Source organism: Atractosteus spatula, chromosome 27 (assembly GCF_055471065.1).
Source record: "Atractosteus spatula isolate fAtrSpa1 chromosome 27, fAtrSpa1.hap1, whole genome shotgun sequence".
NCBI lineage: Eukaryota > Metazoa > Chordata > Actinopteri > Semionotiformes > Lepisosteidae > Atractosteus > Atractosteus spatula.
Window position 1 is genome coordinate 6,543,219 of NC_142732.1, and position 27,272 is coordinate 6,570,490.

The following is a 27,272-nucleotide window of genomic DNA, read 5'->3' on the forward strand; positions in this document are numbered from 1 at the left end:
TTTTAAATTGAAGTTATTAGGGAAACGTGCAGGGGGAGACCAGACCTTTTTAAATGAATCTTAGGGGCTTGAAAAGGACATTCTAGGTCTCCTCCACAATGAATTGGAATCCTGGCCAGGGATGGCTCACTACAGCCTGGTACTAGACTAAGCACTTGTCCAAAACGGACAGCAGTATAGTCAGTAGATAGGGGTGTATTAAACTGGAATCAACTGAACTGTACTTTAATCTTGGATTCGGCCACACTCTTTAAGTTTTCCTAACTTAATCAAAAAATTTCTCTGTCAGAATACAAAATTGACGTATTTTCTTTTTTTGTATGTGAGGTTTCAGTCCATACTGTACATACAGTAGCTGTAATGACGACAATTCAGCATTTTGATCAATCAGCGCGATTGATCAAAATGCTGAATTGTCGTCATTACAGCTACTGTTCAATGAGTCAGATTTGGCAAGCGCCACAAAGTCTTGCAAGAGACTTTTAAATCTTACTCGGCTCTGTTGTAAGGAGTTTACATTTATAAGCTTAAATCCTACCTATTTGTAGGTTTTTCCACATTTTGAGTTACTACAAGAAATTAAAGCATTGTGGAAGTGTTACAAATTGTCACTAAATAGCGGACATTACACTTTAAGAAAATAATTGGTTTCTGCACTTAAAACGTATGATAGTTTAAGTACTGCAACATTTTTTTAAAATTAAGTTAGAAAGCAACACTAGATATTTTTTCTTTTACAAACTGTATGCATGTTCAAAGCTTTCACGGAAAATAACTGCAAAATTTCAAGTGTTAAGACAAAGTGGAACATGAAAAAAATAGCAACAGAACTCTATGGTTTCCGTGGAGAGCTGTCCTCCAGCATCCCACAAGCCCCGTGTTTGAGGAAGTATTACATCGATTTCATGAGCTTTCCGCGATGGAGGAAGAGGAGTTGGAATTTGCGGACGAATTAGAGGCAATTTTACACCTCACTCCCGAAGTCCAGCTAGCTATAGAACAGGTAACCATTATTCTTACTGATGATCGTGCATGGGCCAGTAAACAAAACGCATTTGGCTCAATGTTTGGGATTTTTTAAATTTAGTGTTGCGCCGGTATACAGTACAGGACGAGCTACCACATTTACTCAGGTCCCAGCTGTTAACCTCAGATACATGTTATGATAACATTTTTTTTTCCGCCTATGAAATGTGGGAAATATTTCTTGATCCTAATTCTTGGTATGTAAAATGTAACTAAAAAAATACGAGCGTTAACTTGCATGGACTGTAACAAAATAATTGCAGCAGTGTAGAAGGTGCTTTTAATTGATCAGTCTGACCTTTGCAGAGAATGTGCTGGGAATTCTTGCAAAGATACTGAATTGAACATTGTAAACACCTCCTAACAAATTAATTAGCATACACCCGTAGTATTGTGCTTGTTTTAGCGGACACACTGGTTTTTGTAAATGAAGTTTGATGTACAGTTGTTGCTAATAGTCCATAATCAACTGTTTGGTTATTAGGTTTTTCCCAGTCAGGACCCGTTGGACAGAGCAGATTTCAATGCTGTGGAGTACATCAACACCCTGTTTCCTACTGAGCAGGTAGGGCTTCTAAACCGTCCAACTAACAAAACATTAGAACACTGTTCCAGCATTAGATATAATTTTTTTTTGCCTTTCCCCACTACTGTGTGTCGTCCTTGACCCACCTTCCTGATACACACTGTGCACAAGCCGATGCAGTTGTTTATTGAATACTTAATTGAAATTGAAATCTAGGACGAGTGGACTAAATCCTTTTTAAATTAGTGAGAATGCACATTTAGGTAGTTCACATATTTACATGCTGAATGCATTACTGTATATAGCATGCATGGTTTACCATTGTAGTTTGCCATTGTAGACTGCATGAATCATCCCTTAAAGAAAAACCGTGATAACAACAATCCTAGGAAAAAAGTTAAATCATTTATCGATTCATAAGTCCTATCTTTCCATTGGTGGGTATTGCTTAATTTACATTTCTAAGTATTAGGGAATTTAGAAGGCTCCGTAAGGGATCAGGATGATATTGCATATCATTTTGTGGTACTCATTGGCCTTGAAGTAGAGGAACACATTAATAGAAACCTCAGGTCTTGTTCGAGTAGACCATCCTGTTTCAAAAGAGTTGAGTTTAGCAGTTTTCCACCAGAGGGTAGTGTTTCCATTCGAGAGCATGTTTTTAGTACTAGCTCCCAAATATAATTTTACTGCTGTAAGATTTTGAGCTGCATTCGCAAATGTTTAATATGCAAGATGCAATAGCATCTTAACAATAGGCTTATCATTGGACAAGGTGCACCTTTTTGCACAAGAGCTTTTTGTGAACCAAGGCCATGGTGTTTTTAGTTTTAATTTCACTTGTGTCAATCTATATGTTTTGTAGTTGTAACTTCACTAGTATAAATCGTCTTCTGAGAGTGTTGGACAATTTATTTGTGATTTATGCCTTCAAAGAAGGCAAACACTTGTAATATTTTCTGCACTGTTAATTTTCCTGGGGTATTGGTTTTTTGATCAGGGAGCAGTTCTTCAGATCTGTGCCCGTGTGTGTTTATAAAAGCCTCTTTTCTGTGTTTTACAGTCCTTGGCAAACATAGATGATGTGGTGAACAAAATTCGCTTGAAAATCAGGTAAGCAGAGCACTACCAATCAGTACCTCACTGTGCAGGTTGCGAGACATTCGGCAGTTTGTTGTTGGAAAAAAATGAATTGAAGTTTTGAATTGTGTGTCGCAGGCGCCTGGATGACAACATCAGAACAGTTGTGAGAGGCCAGACCAATGTGGGGCAAGATGGCAGACTGGTGTGTACCCATTTCTTGGTTAATAGTTATTGGTTGATTGATTACTTGCACAGATTTTTGACTCTTTGTCAGGAGCTGGATCTTCCAGACTCTGTCTGTAATAAATGTAGTGTTCAGATATGCAGGACAGTGGGACTGGCGCAATCACTCTTTCAGTGCATCTCATAGTAAGGTAGCCGTGCTTGGTCTCAGTGGGTAAAACTGGGGGTTATTGAAGGGTTCCATCCAAGCAGGGTCATGTCTAGTGGTAGTGGTTAGTGTTCTGGACCAGCGGGTCACAGTTTCAAATCCCATCATGGGAGGGTGCTGTACTCCAGTTGCTCCAGTAGACTGTACTACTGTATAAATTTGATCGTACCAGGCCATCAATATAAATGCTGATCATCAAATTAGGTTTGGATTACAAGCCTTTCAGCATCTTTTTTCTTTCACGTTATGTCCCTGCAGAATTCATCCATAATACCAAGTGGATTCAGAGTTTTTACTTGTGATTCGAGATTTGGGTTAAGATTCAGACACGAGTCTCTATTTGTTTCACTTGAGACTTTAGTGAAATTACTTGAGACTTGACTTTGCTGTAAGGACTGGTGTCTTGACTTGACAATCGCTAAAAACATTCAGAATTCCCAGGTTGTTTGTGTTGCGTTATCATACTACCTCAATCACACTTGCTGTCTCCCACTGCTTCACTCTTTCCAACTTCCAGGCAGCGTCTTAAAAATCAGCATTACTATCCTGTTCTCCTCCCTAATAATGAGATGTTATTTTTTACTTAGTCGTAAATGAGTAAGATTTGTTTTGGGGATGGTAAGCCTTAAATAACAGTGGATTGTAATATTATTTGAATATATTTTTTGTTTTATGCTATTATTGGTATTTTTTGCTTAGGTTCAGGTTGAGCTAGGTTTAGGACAACCGTAAAGGTGTGTGCAAAGCTAGTGTTACAGTTGTGTGATAACTGCTTAAATTTAGAGAGCTGAGGTTCAGATTGATCTTTCCCGGAAACATTGATAGGGAGTCCACTATGGGGTTCTGGCTCTAGTCGGGCCTAACACTAAATCTACACCAAATACAAGCCCCCACAGACACTCAAGGCAGGTCCAAAAAGAAACTGAGGCCATGTAAGTAATCCTAGTTCAAACAGTGAATCACTTTCATAGCATTGAAATCTTTTCTGCGTTGGTGGAAGAAGTGAGTTATTTTCTGCTCTTATCTACACTACACTACTGTTTCCAGTAGTTTTCAAAATCGTGATTCTAATAGTTGGGATTGTGGTCATTTTCCAGCTGTCATACCAGGAATCCTTGGCTTACTGCACATGCATTTCCAGTCATATTGCAATATTTTGGTGAAAGCTGATGCTTGCATTACCCAGAAAACAGGAGTAGGGCACCAGAAGGGAAAGGCATGAGAGTGCCAGTGCATTATGGCTGTGCCTTGCCCATTATCCCGTGGAATGTGGAAAATCTGCCTTACCAGAATGTGCTCCTTCTACTGCGACAGGGCTCCAGGCCCCATCGCTGGGCCCACAGAGACTTTTCCATTGTGTGCAGAGGAAAATCCCTTTTGCAGATGGAAATGTCCGGAGGTGTGGATTACAGATGGGGAGACTAGGGTTGGTGGGGTGGGGGTTAGTGGAAAAAAAGACAATTTCCCCTTTGTTTAGTCTGTGTAGTATTTATTGGGGAGGGTTTTGCCCAGACATCTGCTTCTGAAGCAGCGAGGGATACAGTCTTGGATCTGGCAAAATTGATATTTTTAGCTGCTGGGGGCCTGAGGGGTTTGATGGAGGTTGAGTGGGCGGTGGGGGGGGGAGATCTGCTTCAAAGAGCTCAGCCCAGAAAAAGTTTGAAAACAGACAACCACATGCCACATTTTCGGAAAATGTTTGAGTCATCAGTCCAAATTAGGGCAATTTCAGACACATCGTGTTAAGGATAATGCGACTCATTCTGTTGTACAAGCCAGGAAGCAGCATGCCTGATCAAACAGTCCCCAGTGGCCAGCTTTGTCCCTCTAAGTCTATTACAGCTTTTCCTTTTTTTGTAAGCTTTTTTCCAGCTTTATTGATTAGCCAGCATATGAATGGGCTGATTATTTTCCAGTACATACGTGTAGGTTGGTTTTATGCCAGGAGGTTCGCAATTATGGCTCTCAGGTGTCACACAACCTTATGATTCTCCTTCTGTATGACATCTTAATGACTGTAATTAAACTGTTTCTTTAATTAGATCTTTTTCCCAGGTCTCAGACAATTAAAAAATCTAAAGCTATAAATTATTAAATACATATGTTTTTTTTGTCCAGTTGCCCGGATTAATTCTTTTTTTGTTACGTGTCCTGTGTATATGGAATAGCCAGCTGTGTGTTGTTGCACATCTTGGGTAACAACTACTGCATAAACCCCATGACCGCACCCAGGCAGAATGAGGAAGCAGAATCCTCCGAACCGTTCCCCTTTGAGCCACTCGCCTTTTAACACACCACAAGGGGCACTGCCCCTGTGGAGCTGAATGGAGCAGAGGCATGTCCCTCACTGAGAGCACTGCAAGTGCCAGGCAAGGTGCAGGGGTCGCTGTGCAGCCAAGACAATCCATTCTGACCAATCCCACTTTACCACTGGCAGCGCTCAGTCAGTTGTGCACTAGTTCTTGGGGAATCCAGTCCTAGTCCGCTAGTAACATAACCCAGACTTGAATCCTTTTTTCACTGTCTGATGTAGGCAGTTTCTAGTTTACAAACAGCATAGATTATTCCCAGTGGGTTTGTTGTGCCCTTAAATAATCTGAGATTATATTAAGTAGTCTTATTTCTTTATTAATCTAATCATATAAACAAAGCTTTGCTTCAAAGTCTAGGAAGGCTGTGCTTACCCAGTGCTTAGCCAGTTTTTGAGAGTTGGTAAATAGTTTGGGTGGTAACATACACTGAAGAGAGCAGGAGTCTGCACATTTGTTACCAATTAACCAAGAGTTAAGTGAAGATGTAAGTCTACAGCTAGTTTAAATTTTGTTCTTGCTGACTGAGTACTTTTATGTTAGAACTGTACAGTGATGATTCTTGCATGTCAGCACTGTGACATAAACATGCACACACAGATCAGCAACGAAGCAAATATTGAATTTTTTTGCCTCTTAATTTAATGAAATATACCTTAATGCCATGTGCCTGTTGAGGAAAGTTTGCTGTGCAATTTTATTTGACTTCCATTCAGGCAGTTAGGATCCTGCCCTTTAATGTAGTTTTTGGCATCCTGAGCTACTCATTAGGACTTTGCTGAAAACCTTCCCAATGAACGTAATGTAAATATTTGAAACTTGAAATAAATAAGGGAAGAAAACTTTGCTACTTGTGTGGTTTTTCTTTTTTTCATATACCTTATACTTTCCTCCCCCTGTTAGTGAACTGCAGGTCTGCTCCATGTTGGCCTTGGACGCTCTACAAAGTGTGACATTGGTTCTGCAGTTCTTGTGTGTTTTTACTTTCTGTTTCTGGTTAAGCCAGGAAGATTTTGAAGGGTGAAAATGAGTACAGCTGACGTGACAGTTTTTGCTGCGCTGGCCTAGCACGCTCATAGCATCATCTGAAAGGTTGCAATTGAGTGATTTTAGCACTTTTTAAAATACGATGTGCCTTTAATATAGTTTAGTCAGTGCTCAGTGCTTTTTTTGCTGTGAAATCCCTTATTAAATATGCAGAATTATGTTTTAGCTATTGAGTTTAGAAGTCAGAACCTATACAACCATTTGTTTTCTTTAAAATATCTGAATCTGTTGACAGTCTTCTTTCTCCAGATGCTGAGGTGCACATAACCCAGATAGCATGTCATGTGGCTCTTCGGTGTCTTGTATTTTTAAGGAATCTGGAACTGCTTCCCTAGTGTCTGTGGGTGGAAATATCCTGAATCCACAAATAAACACCACGTGTACGGCAGCTGTCCATTTTGTTTTAAGAAAGTAGGCACGGACAATGTCAGGGGAAAACACAAAGATGATAAAGTAGAGGCACAAGCCAGCAGGTTGGTTTTCATGCTGTGTTTACTGGGTGATTATAGTTCACACGGGAAACGAGAGAAGGAGTTCTTCCATTTGATATGACTCCAAGTCAGGCACTGGTAGAAATGGCAGGCATGCATAGGGATTTATTTGTTGGCCCAAAAGTTGCCTGGTACCTTTGTAAATGATTTTGCATTGACCTTGATCTTGCATTGACAAGCTTTTCTGTGTGGTACAGTTGTAAAACTTTTAAAACATATTAGTTTAACATTTTTATGAATTTGTAAATAAAATATATATTTTTATGATATACCCACTTTTTGGTTGGAATCACCAATTGTTTTAATACTTGGTTCTCTGGTGTGAACTCCTGTACCTGCTATAGGAAAGGCGAGATGCATAGAGGGCTCTTTCAACATGCTCATCTGCAGTCATTCAGAATTGTATACACTTGAAGTTCTGCACAACCTAAGCAGAGTTTGCATCATATGGAGGGACAGCAGGCTTCTTAACAACATCTTGCAAGATTGCAGATACCCAGCAAATTGCAAGATTGAAGTTGTATAAAAATCAAGAGAGCTGGCTGGCTGTTCCCATTCCTGTACCAGTTGTGCAGAGCACTTTAGGGAATCCTGATCTTAGCTCCTCTGCCTCCTGCTTCAGCATCAGCAACAGGAATGTGCTGTCCACTCGTCATTAGGCAGACTGCAGTGCTGTCGCTGCATTGGCGTTTCTGCGGAGAAGTATGGTCAAGGAATGTATTTTTTAACCTTGACCTAGTCTGAACAGAGTTCCTGTTGTCGATCCTGAGCAGATCCAAATTTTCCCCACGAACCCACACACACATTTTTACAAACCCTTGTAAAAGTGGCAAATTCCAAGGGCAGCTGGTGCCAGCTGTTAGCATTCCTGCTGTCTCTAAAGGAGAAAAGGAAAGAAGCCAGCCCCCTCTGAGTATACTGTGCTCCTCGGGGCTGTGCCGTGTTCATTAGCCTGGCACCACACAGACTAGCTGTGAATGGGCCTGCCCATCTGTCCTTTTGCGAAGGATAAATTTATCTTTTAATAACCCCCTTTTTTTGGAAGGGGTGGGGTGTCCTTGTATTTATCTCCTGTCACCACTTCAGATACTTTGCCATCAAATCTGAATAGAAAGTTAAAAGTATCTGGTTGGTAACACGCTTTTTCATTTGGTTTCTTTGAAAGACAGAAGCTATATATTTTCTGCCTTTGACTTTCTTGTTTACTCTTTCTGTATAATAAAAAAGCTTTATTGCCAGTTTATACGAAAGTGCCACAGTGATAACAGACCGGTAAGAATTTATTCTTGAGCAGAGGAGTTAGTGACACTAACCAATCAAGGGGATGAACATGTGGCGGGGATGAAGTACCTTTGTGCAGCTGTTACCAAGCCCCTCCCAGAGCGAACGAGTGGTTAAGTTTCCATCAAGCTGTTCCTGTCTGCCTTTATATGTCTGCTATTTGCAGACATTCTGAATACTGTGAGGATATTCAGAAAACCTTCAGAAAAGGTCAAACTTCTTAATTTGGAACTCGGTATTTCACTGTCAAATGCTCTACAAGTGAAAGAAATGCAAGTATCCAGTTTGGTTTGCAGAAACAATATTGAAAATAAAATGTTTGTAGCAGTATCAGCAATATATCTTACTGCCTGGAATAAGTTGTGAAATCTTGGATGAGCATAATAGTTAACTGACAAAGTACTGTACATGGGCAATATTTCAAGTGGCAGGCACAGTAGTTGTACACTGTAAAACACACTGTAGTTTTATTTCTAAGTAGTTATTGTTATTCTTTCTTTTTTTTTACGGGGGCTGGACGGCTCACTATTGAGTAAAAGCATTACCGTTTTTGTCAGTGCTCCTCCTGAGATTTATCATTTCTGAGGAGAAATATTTCTACGTGGGCCCCAGTTGCAGATCACTAATCCCAAACTTCCTCTGCACTCCCAGGCACTCGAGGAGGCCCAGAAAGCCATCCAGCAGCTCTTTGGCAAAATCAAAGACATCAAGGACAAGGCGGAGAAGTCGGAGCAAATGGTGTGTAAAAATATACAGAAGCAGTAAACTCTTCATAATGATAGGACACTAAATGACTGTTTCTCTGGAAACTCTTCTGTGTGGCCTGGAGGGAGGAGGGAGGACATCTTTTGCACTGTTTAGCTGTTTTTCCTCCTCCCTTTAAACAAAATATAGAGGAAATCGACAAAATTCTTACAAGCTTCCAACCCCATTATCTGAAAGCAATGAAAGAATAGTCATGAGCTTAAATCCCAGAGAATGCAAACCCCTGCAGTGCCACAAAGGAAAGTGAACTACAAATTAATCCGGGATCAGAAAAAGAGTTGCTTTCTCTTTTCAATACTGTACACCCTTCAGGATTTTTGTTTCCTGCTGCTTTCAGCACCCCACCTTTGTTTAAATAAGTAGATGAAATAAGAACTCATTGTAATAATGCAGTTTTCTCTATAGCATTCTTCATGTTTGCCCTGCAGTATAATACAGGTATAATACAGGTGTTAGTCGTGACCGCAGTCTTTGGGTCTGTCTTTCTCAGGTTAAAGAAATCACCCGCGACATCAAACAGCTGGATCATGCCAAGCGCCACCTGACCACCTCCATCACCACGCTCAACCACTTGCACATGCTGGCTGGTGGGGTGGATTCCCTCGAGTAGGTGCCCCTCTGTCATGCATCACCGTAGTCTGGAGTGACAAGGTGAAAATGTGTCAATGATAAAGCTCCGAAGGAGGGCTCAGTAAGAACCTATGGCAGGTGACAAACTGGCGGAGGTAACACAGCCCGTCTAGTTTATTTCTTACTAGCAGCTAATAGATTCAAGGCTCCAGTGACAATGTAGTCAACAGCAAATATTCCAACATAGGGGTGTAGACATAGAGTGGTGGTGATGAACCTTTATATGTTCCTCCCAGGGGGGGAGTGGTACTTTTATAATCCACCCCTCTGTGGGAGACTTACAGGCACATTGTTGATTTTTGTAAGATCACATACCCAGTTGATCGAAATAAGACTAGCACCATGAGTTCACCCTGAGTAAAACACAGAATGAAATAAAAAGCCAACATCAAGGGAAATGTTGGTTCACATGTTTTGTATGCATGTCTTTCATAAACTGTCAGCTGTCACTGCTGCAAACAGTTCATCTTGAGTTGGTGCTTGATGTTTGGCCCGATTGTTCTGTTTTGTCATCCCTTTCTCTCTCCATGGTAGGGCTATGACTCGGAGGCGGCAGTATGGAGAGGTTGCCAATCTGCTCCAGGGTGTGGTCAATGTGCTGGAGCATTTCCAGAAGTACATGGGCATCCCTCAGATCCGCCAGCTCTCTGAAAGGTACTCCCCTCAGCAGCACCTCACGCATCCTGTACTGAACACTAAAACTGTTACCCAACAGCATGCACAGCCCATCCACTACACCCCTCTGGTTATAGAAGCATGTGCACATTTCCTGGTAACAAAGCCCTTTCTGAGCAATTTGCTCAAAAAAACGGCAAACAGGACCAGGTCTTTTCCATTTGAATTGTTTATCTTGATGCAGCATGTGACATGCAAAATCTTCTCCGTTTTGTGTGAAAGTGCAACACAGAAAAGAGCTCTTTACATGGTGTTCGATGGTCTTGCTTTGAAGCCCATCTTTGCCTATAAAGCCCCAGATTGCAGCCGAGCAAGCCCTTCCCACAGTACCTCAAGTTGTTTCTTTTCAATTTCAAGCAATAAAAGAGCTTTTGACTTAACAACACTTAACACTTCAACCATTAAAGGAAGCATCCATCCACAAATATGATCTTGCCAAATGGCTGACAGAAAATAAATTTCCTGTGATCTCAGGCACAGAGCCTGACACCCTGCATTTTAGTGATTTGAGTGTCTCCACTTATTTTTTTGGGGGGGAATTGGGCGTAAAGCCTACCTGTTAATGGTTAGGGGACATGGCGTGTGGGAAACTAGCACCGGTCCCTCAGTCTTCCACCAGCCAGTGTTTATCAAGGGCTGCAGATGGTGAGAACTGGTCCAGAACCTCCCCCCACACAGACACAGTGCTGTTTGTTTCTGTGTTATCTCTGAAGGGGCGCCACATCCTGAATGATACTCACTGGAGTCCTACAGGTGGGTGGTATGTTGTGTAGAATGTCTTTGCTCTGCCTCAGTGATACATTGGAACAGCCCTGCTAGCTTTTCACCCATGCACGATGAAACTGCAACTCAGCTGTTTAAGAAATGGTCTTACTGTAGGTGGTGTTCTGAATTTTTGGCTGGGTGCGTTGAATCCAAAAATCCAAAAATTCCTCTTCTTGATTATGGAGGAAAAATGCTTTTAGAAATGATTTGATCTAGTTTTAAGAATGCCAGTGTACTGTGATGGTGATAACTCTCAGCTGTAGCACTTGGAGGATTGTAAAATGAATTCGTTTGAATAATTGAAGAACACTGTCCTGGTCAATCTGTATAATCACAGTAATAAATAAAGTCTGCTTAGTTATAGGTTCTGACACACCACTGACAAACGTTTAGCTTTGGTGGTGGGCTGTGGAAAAAAAGCCTTGGAAAATACTGGAGTTTGGACCTCGTATTTTGTCTTCGAACAGCTAAAATGAAAGGGGCTGTTTCAGCCTCTTCTTCACAGCGGGCTGCTCAGAGGATCGTCTTGTGTCTTTCAGAAGCTTAGAGCAAAGCCAGTGTGGTTTCTTGTTTACTCTGAAAGGCACTTGTTGTCTTGGGGGGTGCATTGAGATGCCACACCAAGCAAAACTCCTGGCTTGGTTAAGTAGCTGGAAATTGAATACACATGTGGCATTGGTTTTACTGTGCATGGTCTAGTGCTGTATGTGGTGTCATGTAACTGCAGATAGCATCTGTTTCCTATAGGAATGGGTGGGGAGAAGCCTGATTTCCAAAGATCCGGAGTTGTGTTTCCTTAAAGATGCTTTGCTTTGTTTAAGAAATTCAGTCTAAAGCTAAGCTAAAAAAGCAATTGCCACAGTATGCAAAACCTTTTTTATTTCCCTTTCTCAGCATCAATTAAGGCTCTCGGCACGCTGCAGCTCTGTTTGTCTTCAAAGTTATTTTTGCTGTCAAAATAAAATAAAGGGATAAAGATACCTTGCAATTGTATCTGCCTGCACAGCCCTTAAAATGCGTGTACAGTGCTGTCATAATGCAAAATGTCCATTTGCAATTAAAAAAAAGTTTCTAATTTTTAAATGCTATTAGAAAGCTTTGTAGACACTGTTTTTAAAGTGCATGATCTTCTGGTTTGCAGATTTTTTTTAAAGTGGGATGCATGATCCTCTGGTTTTTAATGATAATTTCTGCAGTTGTTGATATATTCAGCGAATCACAGTGCAGTTGCCAAAAGCTACACAATTTTCTTTTTACATTTGTAGTGTTTGAATACTTCCATCCATATCCATGTAGTTCTTCAAAGACGAATAATTGATCTTTGTTTTCTCTCCCTGCCCATCGCTCAGGGGAAGGTTTTAGTAGAGAAGTGTCAAAAGCCACATTATAAAAGGCCATTTGTTTCCAGGCATGCCCTTGACTCTGTGCCTGCATCCGGCTCGGCTGCGCTGGGCAGAGTATTTGTGGAGCTGTCTGCCTGTCTTCTTCACTCCTTGCTTGTCTCAGTCCGGGCTGCTGGCTTTGATGCCAGGCCAGTGTATGAACCTTGCAGACTGATTGAAAGTAGTGTTGGGATTCTGTGTGTTATCGTGAAGTACGTGGGAAAACCATGTTGGAACGTAAGGCTCTCTGAAAAAGGTGTCAAGGATTTTTTTTTCTATTCAGCTTGGTCTGTTACTCCATGTTGAGAACTCCTGATAGTGTGGAAAACATAAGTTTTGGTTTCTGTCTAAGCCCCAGGTATACTGTTTTTGTCTGTGTAGTGTTCTTATTCATTTTGGGTTCCAGATGAAAGTCAGCTGGTGTTATGGGAGTAATGTTCACATCATTTAAGTATTGAAAATACACGAGATAAGTGAACCTATGCAACACTGGATTGTACTGACCCTTGTGTCTCATTTTTTTAATGAACACACAGAGTGAAAGCTGCACAGAGTGAACTTGGAACTCAGATACTCGCCGATTTTGAAGAAGCTTTCCCTTCCCAAGGTTCAAAGGTGAAGAATTTTTTTAATCTTCACGCTTAGACACCACTTCATGTGGCAATACATCTTTTCATTGGCACGATCAATTATGATCATATTTCACTTAATCGTCATCATCAGTAGTCGTTACATCATATGCAAGCTTATTTCAGAAGATCTATTTCTATTTTGATGCATACTGTATGCGCAGGAATGCCGGGATCAACAGTCTTGATATGGAAATGTGTAACACTGCTCATCTTTGTCCAATTCTTTCCAGAGGCCCGGGGGTCCCAGTAATGTCCTGCGGGATGCCTGTCTGGTGGCGAATGTTCTCGACCCCCGAATCAGACAGGAAATCATCAAGAAGTTTATCAGGCAGCATCTCTCCGAGTATCTTGTGTTGTTCCAGGAAAACCAAGATGTACGTCTCAAGTAGGGCCAGCTGAAGGATGTGGCTGTTTTAGCCCTTGGGGGCTTTAGGGAATTTGTTTTGATCATCCTTTTCATCATATTTTGATCATCCTGCTTTTGTGGTTCTTCAGAGGTGCCCTGTCTGACTGTAGGGTCAGAGTCAGATGTAAAAGCAAGAAAGTGTTGGGAGACAAAAGCTTTGTTTCAGGTTCGTAATGCTCAGCCTATCCAGTGCTGTGTGTACTTCAATGGCAGCAGTGAGAAATGTCCTTAACAAGACATTTCTTTCAGTTACCATACAGACACTACTGATTTCAGCAGCACAGCACCTACAGGTCTGTGATCTGTCAAACTGCTTCAAGATGGCAGCAGGATCAATTAGAAAACCCTTCCTGCCAGCACACTGACACTCTGGGCCCTGTGCCTGGGCTGTAAACGTGGCATGTTTGTGTAAATGAAATGCTGTAGTGAACGAAACGTTGAAGAGTTCAACGTCTGTACGTGCGTGTTGGCTCCCCAGGTGGCCTGGCTGGACAAAATTGACCGGCGCTACGCCTGGATCAAGCGGCAGCTGGTGGACTACGAGGAGAAGTACGGGAAGATGTTCCCGGCGGAGTGGTGCATGACGGAGCGTGTTGCTGTGGAATTCTGCCACATCACAAGGTGTGCCCTTCACTCCCTCTGGCTGCCTGGAGCAATGACTCTGAGAGGAAAGGGGGGATACAGGTTTCCCCTCACTTGTGTTTGTGGGATTGTGTTTCTTTAAAGAAAATGTGGGCATTATACTGTCCATGTCATAACTGCATCATCTCCGTACCTACTGCATACTTTAATTGTCGAGGTATTTACAGGCAATAGTATTTGTAAACAGATTTAGACTTTTATATGGTAAATATATCCTGTACTCCTAATTTCAGGATTTTTATTAGCCGAAATAAATAGATAGCAGCAGTTGTGTCATAGACTAAAGTCATTTTAATATGTTTTGCCAATAAAGAAATTGCATTATTATAAATAAAAAGTAACATTTTAGCCGTTGTTCTCTTAATTTTTTCTGCTTTCAGAAGCATGAAGTTTAAACCTGACTCAGAAATCCCTGTAGTATTTTCTTTTAGGAGTTTGTTTATTTCTGGGAACCCCTCTTACTTTGCTTCCATGAACTTTTGTAGCCAACTTAATGAGCTCCCCCCTGTGGAATAATCAACACAATTTCAATAGCAGGAAAACACTAAGTAGATCAGCCAAAATCCGGTCCGTAATCTCCCTAACATCGGGAGAAGTTTGTAAGTTTTCTGTTTTTTGATCCATGCTCAACAGTACATTATGTTTTTACAGCCATGGGTAAGTGCATATGAACTGAGAACAGGAAGAACTTCTGTACACAAAGGGTTGTGGGAGTCTAGAACAAGCCACCCAGCCATAGTGTTGAAGCGGCTACCGTGTCTTTGTTCAAGAAGTTGTCATATTTCTTATATATTTTTGCCTATGCTGTGAACAAATGTGCACATTGTATAATCTAGATCAGTGCATAAAAAAACAGTACGTTTCTCCAAGTAAAAGTCTACCAAATTAAGCTTTGCTTCAATGTAAAAAAAATAGTTTTTTACCTTTTTTTTTGCTAATATTTATGTCTATGAAGTAAATTGTACTCATTTTCTTGGAAGCAGATAACTGTGTCATTTCCTTTATGATGGCCTGTTAAATTTGTACTAATGAAGGTGACCAAACAGTTTAGATATTGACAGTAGAAGCTGAAGGCTTGGTGGCTTTTAAACAACTGAATCTCTTTATGCTTGTATGGACCCGACTGCTCCTCTGCTGTGCCATTTACGCATGTAGAAAGCTCGGTTCTGACTGGCGTCTGGGTCTGTTCATCAGGACAGAGCTGGCCAAGCTCATGCGAGCAAGAGCCCGGGAGATCGAGGTGAAGCTGCTGCTCTTCGCGATCCAGAGAACGACCAACTTCGAGGGGCTTCTGGCCAAGCGCTTCACGGGCAGCACTCTGAGTGACGCAGCAGGGGTGAGGGTCAGGCCCAGGGCCCAGTGGAGGGTTTACGTGCAATTCATGCTTGCTTTTTAACCTGTCAGGAAACAATCACATTTGCAGACCTGATATAAACCTAAATGCCCCCCTCCCCCACCTTGGTATCTTGAATTCATGGTTTATTTTACCCTTAGCATATCACTGGCTTGCATTTCCATCATTCTTGTAGCCGAAGGAGGATGCTCGCTAAAAATCGAACAACCTCTCGGATTTCTCTGGAACGTGTTGGGAATGGGGTTATCGCTGTTCTTTTCCAGAAAAAGCCAGAGCCGCCACCACCCTCCACTAACCCTTTTCTGGAGGACGAGCCAGGCAGTGAGGACTCGGTTCTGGAGAAGGAAGAAGAGCTCGAGAGGGTGAGTCCGATCAATCCGTGACTTGTGTTGGGGCTGTTCCCCCTGTACTGTCTGCTGCTCCTCTGCTCTGCCTGTGAGCATGCTTTAATCTTGGAAAGCACTTTCATTTTAAAACATCGCAATGTGGGAGTCATTTTGTTTTTCATTTTTCTCGTGGTATCGCACTTTCACACATTCCAACTTAAGTGACTGAAGCCCTGAGCCTATGCCTCTCCTTCTTCAGCTGTTCTCCTGCCATTATACTCCTTTTCTTTAAAGCATCTTTTATTAAAGGGAACGAGACCTTGCATGAAAAACCCTGTCCGTCGTGATGTCAAGACCAGCGCAGCGCTAATCTTTTAAAGCAGATCTTGTCTGCTTTCCTGTCATAAGCATATGTTTAAAAAGCAGTGGATTCAATGTTTACATCTCAGGGGGAGTTTTGTTCTTTAACTGCTTGTAAGAGATCCTGTTAAAAGATAAACATAGTGGTATTTTCCATGGCGTAAATGACCAAAATTTTCCTCTTCTCAGCCGAAGAAGCCTAAGGCCCCAGACAACCCTTTCCACGGCATTGTGTCCAAGTGCTTTGAACCACACCTCTACGTCTACATCGAGTCCCAGGATAAGTGAGTCACATGCTGGGAAACACAGGAACATGCTGACCTGAAGCAAAGGAGCAGAAGCACACAGCTAAAATAGCAAAACAGTACCAAACAAAATATTATTTTCCTTCAGATTGGGAAGGGTTTTCAGTTTTCTTTGGGGATCCACAAAAAGTGTTGCACTGACCCCTGTGTTCCCTCAAATTTAGTGATTTTACAGGGAAAAACTCCTGGTGACACATGCTTCTTTTTTGTCTGGGAGGAATAGCATCTTCTGATGAAATCCAAGAAGGGTCTGACAGCCGGTCATCATCTTAGGACACTAATTGAGCATGGTCTTCTCAATTCATTGGCTGACTCAATTCATCGAGTCAGCCATTCGGTGCAGGAAATTAAAAAGAAGGCGCTCACTCACCTCAAGCATGGGATGAATATTCAAGAAGTTAGTCATGCTTCTAAGCAGGTCAAGAAAAGGCTCACACAGGGTTGTAAACAACAGTGTATGGACTGATGCGGAGGCCTTTGTGGCCCTTAGCTGTGCTTTCTCCATCCAAAAATTGGTCTCACTCTCTGTTTGTACACTGAAGTAGAAATGTTTCCCATTAGTTGCATGACCACAGAAGCTTCAGACTGACTGAAAAGTGCCTCATCAGCAGATTGCGCCTCTTCCCACAATCTCTAGTGCTCCGCTGCAGGATTTTTGAAGGAGAGAGAGAGCATTTGGGTTGGGGGGATAATTTAGGATTTTCCAATTATCTGTGGGCTGGAAGTAGCTGAGCGTGAGAGATGCAGTTTTTCGGTCCCTGCCTTTGCTTCAGACCAGAAATCTAATTCCTGGGCCTGTCCTGGATGACCTGTTCTCATTGTTCAGTTTGTTGTCTGTCCATGAGCAGAACAGAAAAAGATCTTGTTCCAGCTGTGAAATAAGCTTTCAATGTACAAAAGGACTACACAGTTTTTCATTATCTCCATCTTATTTTATGCTGCTTCCAAAGTTACTACCACAAAATCTAGTAGAATTAAACAGAGTAACATTTTCTCTAAGATAATATAATTAAGTTACAAAACAGATTATATTACCACAGCTCTACCAGACATTTTGACTTCAGGTGGACTTGGATGACCTGATTAGTACACAAAAGTTGGTTTGGAAACTGGACAATTTCACTTTGTTCCTTCTCTTTGGATGGCACTGTGTACTACAGCCTCTACCTTCATTATTACTGCTCCTTTTCATCTTCTGTGGTTTCCTCTATATTGTGTGTGTTTCAGAAACTTGGGGGAGCTGATCGACCGGTTTGTAGCAGATTTCCGCGCGCAGGGCCCCCCGAAACTGAACTCCGAGGAGGGGGGGGCTGTGCTGCCCAGCTGTGCGGACCTGTTCGTCTACTACAAGAAGTGCATGGTGCAGTGCTCCCAGCTGAGCACAGGGGAGCCCATGATCGCTCTGTCCACTATCTTCCAGAAGTACCTCCGCGAGTACGCTTGGAAGATCCTCTCCGGGAACCTGCCCAAGTGAGTGCGGTACCACCTGATGTGATGGGACACTTTCTGTGATCTTGCTTTGCTAGAAAGCAAAAGGAACTATGTGGTTGATTAAAGATGTGCTTTAAAAATTTTCTTTTTTAAGTGCTGCCAGTCGTATCTGTTTAGTTTGCCTCTGTTTTTAATGACTGGGTATTTTTACAGACATAGTGCTGGTGACTGTGTGTGAACTAAGAGCTACAGCAGATTACAGTTTACGTCACACATTGGAACATGATAAACGAAAGAGTCACTGCAGTGTAATGCCTGTTATAACCATTATCCATTGAATTTTAGTTAAGTCCACTTGGCAGATTATAAAGCTATAAAGATTTTGTACAGTGATTGAACTTAGGGTAACTACTGACAGTAGTTTTCAGCCTACTGTTACGTACACAGTAACAGTATGCTGCAGGATGTTTTCTAACATTATGTATAGAGAAACATTGATAATATCAGAAGGTAGTTATCACATTGGATATTGTGCTTTGTAAATTTTGTATTTTATAAATCCTGTAAATAAGTAGCACAGAAAAAAAAATTAAAAGCTTACTGGTCTTGCTGTGGTTATACGTATGGGATTCCAAAGCTTGCAGAGCTTCTTGTGCTGTGTGCAGCTGTGAGCTGTGTCTGCTCTTTATCATTGTGTAGGACGAGCAGTAGCAGTGGGGGTCTGACCATCAGCAGTCTGCTGAAGGAGAAGGAGGGCTCAGAGGTGGCCAAGTTCACCGTGGAGGAGCTGTGCCTGATCTGCAGCATCCTCAGCACGGCCGAGTACTGCCTGGCCACCACGCAGCAGGTCAGCACGCGGTGGCACAGTCTCCTGGCAAACTGCACGCTCTGCAGGAAACACCTCCCGGGCGGAGCAAGATCCGAATGCCCCTCAGCCCTAATTTTCGTGTTTTGCCCCCCCTAGCTTGAAGAGAAGCTGAAGGAGAAAGTTGACAAGAGCCTCGCAGAGAGGATTAACTTGACGGGAGAGATGGACACGTTCAGCACGTAAAGTTCGCCTCATCCATTCTCCGTCTGCTCTGATGCAGTTCCATATCCAGGATGTGGGCAGGGTGCTGTCGATAGCACTTCTGAGGAGGAAACGTAATATAGTCTGTTTTTGCCGTATGTTGCAAAATATAGCCTTTTTTTTTGCATCATTTTGTCTGATGAGTGTAGGAGGCACGTGGATTTGAAGCGGATAAGATATATCAGGGTGTTAAAAAAAGAGGAAATATTAACAAGAATAGTCATGTGTGTTATGTTTCATAGTGTGATATCAAACAGTATCCAGCTCCTTGTCCAGGACCTGGACGCAGCCTGTGACCCTGCTCTCTCCGCCATGAGCAAGGTAGGTCACTGTAGAGAGCTTCTCCTGTTGCCTGGCACTGTCATTGTAATGACCTAGAATTTGCATCCTGGTAGAAGTTGGTGTTTCTGATTAATAAGACACAAGCCCATTTTAACAGTCATTTTTGGCCATTATATAATATAAAACTTTTTTAGTAGAAAGTTTATCATGATTGTCTGCCAGTTATTTGACAGTTTCTTATCATATCAGAGAGATGTTCTATAAATTGCATTTTTAATATATCTGCATACCTGTCTGGCTGACTGTACAGTAACTGAATTGCAATTGCTATCTAGATTACAGACATCCTTCAGGCCCTATGCCTGATCACTCAGCAGCAGCTGTTGAAGTGCCCAGCATTTTGAAACACTGTCAGCCCAACAGAGATCCAACAGAGTCATTTGTGGCCATTGCCAGTGCTTTGCTTCAAAGGTTTTAACAAAAAGGCTTTTCCTAGGATCTCTTTTAATTGAGACTGTTCTGCACTGTGACCAGATGCCGTGGCAGAACGTGGAGCACGTGGGGGACCAGAGCCCCTATGTCACCTCCGTCATCATGCACATCAAACAGAACGTCCCCGTCATCAGAGACAACCTGGCTTCCACACGCAAGTACTTCACCCAGTTCTGCATCAAGTTTGCCAAGTGAGTATCTGTTTCCTTTTTGAGACGCAAGCACGTTGTTTTTTTAGAAGACTTTTTTTAATTCCGTTCCCTTATTTTACGATTTTCTCTTGCCCTCGCAGCTCTTTTATTCCGAAGTTCATCAACCACTTGTTCAGGTGCAAGCCTATCAGCATGGTGGGAGCGGAGCAGGTACAATAAGGGGGGAGACTGGGGCTCCTGGCAGGGAGGCTCTGGAAAGGACAGTCGACAGGGCTTCCTGAAAGATGCAGGCCCTTACCCCTTCCTGTTTCAAGAAAAGCCTTGCAGAATCTCTGTTTCATTCATGTGGCTCACTGTCACCAGGAGAAATCTGGCTGGTTTCAGTTTTTAAGTAAATGTTTCCAAATCCTGAACCAGATCCTTCATCTGCAGTCCATTAAACGTTAATGTTAATAGCATCCACGTTAGGTTATAATGGTGATATCTAGTGTTGCAACCAAAAAGGTTCAGACTAAAGTTAATCTGTTTAATATACTTCAAAAGCAGCTGCACAAAGTTTTGGGATTATTCAACTATTAGGTGTTAAATTATTATCATTGTGACAAAACATCTGTTGGAATATAGAACTTTATTTAGTGGAGGGCTTATCAAGATTATCTGCTTGTTATTCAAGTTTCTCACCATATCAGAGAGATGGTCTATAAATTGTATTTTTAGTATATATGCATACCTGTCTGACTGACTAACTGAGTTGCTATTGGTATCTAGATTACAGACATCATTCAGGCCCCATGCCTGTCCACTCAGCAGCAGCTGCTGAAGTGCCCAGCATTTTGAAATACTGTCGAACCAACAAAGAATAAAGATTATTAGTGCTGGGTCCTGAATGGGCAGACTGATTATCTATGTCTCTTGAGTTCTTTTGAAGAAAAATATATTGAATCTGGTCTTCCTGTGTTTTGGCAGCTGCTGCTGGACACCCACTCCCTCAAAACAGTGCTGCTGGATCTGCCCTCCATTGGGTCCCAGGTGGTCCGCAAAGCACCTGCCAGCTATACCAAGATCGTTGTGAAAGGCATGACGCGTGCAGAGATGATCCTGAAGGTGGGCAGCTCAGTTGGCAGCTGTTTTCTGTGTGCAAATGCACTTTGCAGTTACTTAGGAGCTGTGGTCTTTGACATTGCACGTTTCAATGCTTCGTCATGCAGCCTGCTGCGCTCCCACCTCAGGTAGGTGAGTGGAATATACAGGGCACACACCTGCTTTTTGAAGACCTACAGAAGGGGGAGGCTAATCTTCTACATTCACTTTTCAGAAAACAGATGCCTCCATTAAGGTTCTTTCCATCCCTTTATTTTGCTTGTGCTCACTCTTTAGGAAGAATAATTGACTAAATCCTTGATACCTGGTATGCTTAACGTTGTAAATAACGGTTCATGCATTAAACAAGACTGCAGGTTTGTTACTGTGTACCTTCAGCGGGCTCCATATTACTTTAATCATAGCATACCAGCACAAGGTAGATGTCTAAGAACAGCTAAAGGAAGCAAGAAGCAGCTGAGGCACAAGCATCATGTGCAGGGTTTGATGAGAGGGCAGCTGCCAGCAGACGGCTTGTTGAGTTAGTGTCTGGGCCTCTGGCCTCCAAATATACAGAGCCGCAGGGCCCTCCTGAGAGTCTAGCATAAACACAGCTAGTCTCCCAGCCTGCTGGCCCAGCTGTGGCCCAGAGATACAATGGCATGCGCCTCACCCTCCCAGCTCTTTGTCCGCAGTCTCCCCTCCTAGATTCCCCATGTCGGGAATTCAGTTTCATCCTTTCCGAATCATTCTAGGGCATTTTCAGATCAGTCCAGGTACTAAGAGACTTGTCTGTCTTTATCAGTTTTTTTTCCATGTGCATTGGTTAGTAAGCAAAAGGCAGCTCAAGACTTGTATGATTAGACAGTTGCTACGAATTTGACAGTGCATTTCAGTATAGAAATAGGTACATTAAAGAATACTAGGAAGGTCATACTAAAAACACTTTTCTGTGCTAATGTGTTTGACACAATTAAATGTTGAACAGACATGCAGATAAATTTTGTGTGTGTTTTCTCAAAGTGTTGATAGAAGGTTTCCTATGAGGGTCTTGGAAAGTTGAAGGACGCTGTTAGCCTTATCCTACAGTTTGAGAAAGTGTACACCGAATGCATCTGTTTTTCTACTTCATGTTTAATTAACTTAACTGACCCAGGTATCTTGAAAGTAATTGTTGCCATCTGTGGTACATGCTGAAAGTGCTTTGCAAATAACACTATGTGTAAGAAAATAAATAAAGCTTATCAACTCTTTAACTCCGGTTAAACTGAAACGGGGTTGGAATATCCAATCATTTATTAATGTATTTATTGACAATGGTGTAATTACAGAAGATGTCTCCTCTCCTGCACTTAACAGTTATTTTTTTGCAAAAAAAAGTTCAAGTGTAGTTTGTTTTCTTACTCTCTAAGAAGAGCATGCACACTGGTTTATGCAACAGTTTTGACCTCTGTTACATTACAAGGTTTCTGATAAGAATTTCCAAAGTGCTAGCGTCTGACCACCATCTAACATGTTGTTTGAACACCCTTTTTTGGGTTCATATTCTTATCTCCTTGCCATTTTCTCTTGTAGCTCCTTATGCAGTAAAATAGTGGAATATGAAATGCAGCCCATGTCCTGTGACTTGAGTGTTTTCCCCAAGCTCATTTTGCCATGGCCCTCTCCCTGCTGCAGTTGACTGCTTCTTGGGAGTGAATGGAAAATCCAGCCCCAGGCTTGGGTTTTACAACCTAACCACAGCAAGGCCCCTTCAGCTCCTTGGATCGCGGCCAGGACAGTTGCTAAGTAAATCATTCGGCTGAGGGGAAGAACCCTTGGAATTCCAGACAGTCCCCTGCCATTCCGTGTCCTTCTCTCTCCCCACCCGCACAGCTATTCCTGCCCCCCACCCGGGTGCTGTACACAGCAGGGGCTGCAGACTTCTGTCGGCTCGTACCCAGACGTCACGCACTTGCTTTAGTAACGAGAGATATAAATAATGCTCAAAGCCCTGTTACCAATTTTCCTCACTCTTTTTTTTTGGTCCCATAAGAAAAACATGTAGCATAACTGACTTGGTTCTAGACCACTTTGCAATCAAGATTAGGCTTTTCTGATGCCAGTGCGCAGTGGATTTTCAGAGGTTTTCATTAAATTAAAGCTTTTATTGTTTCATTTAACCATTTGGTTTGCTCCTTAAAATGAAGCATCTTGTATAGTACAGTAGTACATGTATAGTACATGGTATTCAGTGCTACTGATACATTACCTGTCCTTTCCCATTTGAAATTTAAACTTTTTGTCGAGTATTCATGACTGTGCTGTGTAATTCCTTTTGTATACAAATAGTATAGTAATAGTCTGTTTTTCTGAAATAGTTGCCATTTTTTTTAAATACTTAAAATCCTTTGCAATCTGTTTTTGAGAATTCTGTTTCACAGATGTAGAATTTGCAGCTTGTTGAACTGGCTCCAAATTGTCCATATTCAATCAGCTCAAATTCAGCTCATATAAGTAAATATTTTTATTTATTCTATTACATTGTGTTCTGAAGTTCGCTTACAGTGGCATCTTTTTTTATTTATTTTTTTTTGTCTGAAAGCATTTTTTTCTCATGATATATTGAACTAATCTCCTATTCTTGTCCAAAACAGTGTTTAAAGTTCTCCTGTCAGCGCTGTAGCAGCTCTCTTAGCCTGTCTGCAGACTAGGTCTGACCTCACCGGAGCTGCTCTGTCTCCCCAGGTGGTCATGGCCCCCCACGAGCCCTCTGTTGCGTTTGTGGACAACTACATCAAGCTGCTGGCCGACGGAAACCCGGAGACATTCCAGAAGATCCTCGATATGAAGGCAAGCCCTGGCGCCGCAGTCTGCTTCCCACACCGTCTCTCGTGTGATGGCCGAGCCGGAACCGAAACACCACATTAATATCTTGCGCCGGAGTAATTAATAACTCCTTACACTTATATATTGCCCTTCTGGACACGCCACTCAAAGCGCTTTACAGGTAATGGGGACTCCCCTCCACCACCACCAGTGTGCAGCCCCACCTGGGTGATGGAACAGCAGCCAAAGTGCTCCAGTACACTCCCCACACACCAGCTCTCAGTGGGGAGGAGAGCAGAGTGATGAAGCCAGTTAGGGAGATGGGGATTATTAGGAGGCCATGATTGGTAAAGGCCAATGGGGAATTTGGCCAGGGCGCCAGGGTAACACCCCTACTGTTTTCAGGAGACACCCTTGGAAGTTTAATGACCACGGAGAGTCAGTACCTTGGTTTTGTGGGCTGCCAGCTGTGAACTGCAGGGTGGATATGGCTGCAAAGTATTCAAACACATTGTCTTCACCCCTCCCCAAATCTAATTTTATTTTGTGAACTGGGTTGGGCGCTTTCAGATTCAGTTCATAACCCCCCAAAACCCGGAGGGATTCCATTTGGCATAATAGTTTGTAAATGTATCTTAAAATAATGCTGGATATTTGATATGGGGGATTTTAAGATCTTCAGCAGTGTGAACATTTCTGTGGTCTAGCTGACTCTTACTCAGCTCTTTTGGTTTTGTCATACTTAGCGTGGAGAGAATAGGGATTCCTTGTCCATTATTTACTCTTGAGCTTCATTTCTTAGTTTGTGCCACTTCAAATACCTCTCATCCTATGTGAATTCGGGTTGTAGAAAATAAAGGTGTACTGAAAGTTCTGCTGTAAAACGGACTCAGAGAGAGCATAAAAGGAGGTGCCTTTCTCCAGGACTCTGGGGATGGGAGGGTTCCCCTTTCCTGACTCCTCTGTTTCCCATTCCCCCCTGCTTCTCTCGCAGGGCCTGAAGCGCAGTGAGCAGAGCAGCGTGCTGGAGCTCTTCCGGCAGAGGCTGCCCACTCCCCCCTCCGGAGCGGACGGGGGCTCCTCTCTGTCCTTCAGCACCCCCACGCCCGAGCAGGAGTCCTCCCGGATCCGCAAACTGGAGAAGCTCATCAAGAAGAGACTGTGAGCTCGGGACCGGGTCATCTCCTGCCTCTAATTTTCACCATCTCTATTGCTGAGCCACTGGTAAACATCTCCAGCCCCCCTCCTGAAGAGAAATGTCAGACGTCTTTTTGTATATGCAGTTACATTAGCATTCACTTGATATTAGTGAAGATGTAAAATTAAGGAAAAAATGTATTAATTCTGCTGTCATCATAGCAGATCATGTGAAGATGTAACTGTCTTTGTTTATTTATTGGGCTTTTTTTCCTTCTGTCAGGCCCTTTTATACATGTGATTACAGGGAAAAGCATGTTTCTGGATTTCATTACTACAATGAAACAAATTAAGTTCCTCCAAACCATGATGTAGTGTTGAGTTATACCTCTACAGCCTTTTCTGACCCGCTGTCTTTTTCTTCCAATGTATAACTCCAATTTAGGCATATGATTGTTGTGGACTATATGCTGTACAAAGGATTAAGTCCTATCATGCAAATTAAGATAGATTAAGATAGGGATCCGTTTAAGAAGCATGTCTTGTACATAATTTCACAGTGCTTCACAGGAACTCAAGAATGGTTACAGGATGAGGCTAGGTGACTCATCTATCTTATTTTGCATAAACCAACCCAAGAGATGATCGTGCATCCGGCATTTCTGCAATAAGAATCAGCTGCTGCCTGAGTTCCTTTGCAGATGGCACAGGGGGCAGCATGTTGAAATTGGAACACCCACTGCTCATCAATTACAAGAGTTTTTTTTCCCTCTTGGTCAAGTTGTATACTTCGTGCACGACATTACAACCTAAAACTTCCAACCCAGAAAGGACCCCAAGACTTTCTGACCCCCAAGTTACAACGGGAACCACATTTTGTGGCGTTGCTCTTTTCTTTACTTTCCCAGGCTGCTTTGCAAATTGAAACCAGCTCCGGCCTGTTAGCCCTGGTGGCTTGCCAAGACTTAAGAGACGGGGGGGAATAAAACGTGCTTTTAACGTGCTGACTTGTTTAACAACCACTTCCCTATTTAATCTCTTTTGCAGTTTCCTTCTGGAGTTTATCAGTGTTAATCTAAGAGCCCTGCCGGAACGCAGATTAGACCACAAAGAAGGGAGTGCTGTGCGCTAATTAGAGCTTGTTTCAGAAGCAGGGGAATAGAATTGTATAAGGCTGTGGTCAAGGGGTATTTGGCAGCTGATCTGGGGGAGGTTTCAAAACACTGAGAATAGATTCAGGTTTCATGAGCGTATAGTGTTCCCTTTTTCTTAACCTGTTTTCGGAAATCTTGGACTTTTGGAAATCCTGTTTTTAACCCCACCCAACCTCCCCCCTTCCCCATCCCATACAGGAACAAGGAAACTTGAGTACCCTTTGATCCCTCTGTGAGTTCAGAATGTCTGCCTGCCTGGCTTTCACCTTTTCTCAGAGGTGATCGATGAGGGGTACCAGCCAGAAGGAGGGAACTCTGCCTGGGTGTTCTCTGCCCAGCCCTCTGGGATACTAGCTCAACGTGTTGACAGTCTGAGGCAAATAAACGCCAGACAATCACCCTGACCCACCGAAAGCAAAGGTCAGGAGTAACGTTCCCAAAGGTGTACCCAGCTAGCCATTTTCTATTACAGCCACTGTGACTGAAATTTAAGATTAAAGCCTCCTCTCGCAATGGTGTATAAAGTAGCAAAATTAAGACGGAACATGCCTGCCTATCAGTGCAGGGGCCCTGGGTTCACTTCCAGACCTGGGGTGCTGTCTGCTTGGAGTTCTCTCTGTGTTCACGTGGGTTTCCTCTGGGTGCGCTGGTGTCCTCCCGCAGTCCAGAGACATACTGGTGGGTTAATTGGCTTCTGGGAAAATTGGCCCTGGTGCAAATGCACGCGTCTGCCCTGCGATGGACTGGCGTCCCATCCAGGGTGTACCCTGCCCTGCACCTGTTGCTTGCTGGGATAGGCTCCAGCTTCCCACAACCCTGAAGGGATGAAGACGGATGGATCTAGTGATAACTTTTACAACCTGAAGTGCTGCAGGAGAAGCCATTCTCTTAAAGGGAGGTTTAAGTACCAGAGCTCTGTCTCCGGTTTTCAAACACTGATCTGTAAACAACATCAAAATGTAAAATGTAACAGTGGCTAGTGCACTATTCTGACAGACTTGTTAAAAACATGTTTAAATGTAGATGTCCAGTTCTGCTGCTGTACATATTTCTGTCTCATAACTGCTTTGTGAATTTTCAGAAAAGCTGTAGTGCAGGACTATAACAGCTGGTAACGATATGACACTAATAAATCATACATTTAACAAGACTGCTGCTGTTTTTCTAACTCACGGTTCAGACATTTTTTGTAAGTACGGGACACTCTTTTTCCATAAAAAGGCGACGTTCATTTTGGTAAAGTTTTGAAATTAGATGGGAGTTTGGTTGAG

General features: G+C 42.6%; 1 protein-coding gene across 1 annotated transcript; it reads left to right on the forward strand.

Moving 5' to 3' along the window:
* The first annotated feature begins 883 nt into the window (after positions 1-883).
* On the forward strand, positions 884-27,151 carry vps53 (VPS53 subunit of GARP complex). Its single transcript, XM_088906865.1, has 22 exons — positions 884-1,003; positions 1,511-1,591; positions 2,616-2,665; positions 2,771-2,837; positions 8,806-8,892; positions 9,410-9,525; positions 10,084-10,203; positions 12,908-12,986; positions 13,234-13,377; positions 13,888-14,030; positions 15,246-15,387; positions 15,669-15,767; positions 16,281-16,375; positions 17,624-17,866; positions 18,527-18,674; positions 18,792-18,874; positions 19,139-19,217; positions 19,713-19,861; positions 19,963-20,032; positions 20,789-20,926; positions 23,630-23,734; positions 24,705-27,151. Exons 1-22 carry the CDS (start codon positions 920-922, stop codon positions 24,873-24,875), a joined length of 2,493 nt encoding a protein of 830 aa, XP_088762991.1. The 5' UTR covers positions 884-919; the 3' UTR covers positions 24,876-27,151.
* The last annotated feature ends 121 nt before the right edge of the window (positions 27,152-27,272 follow it).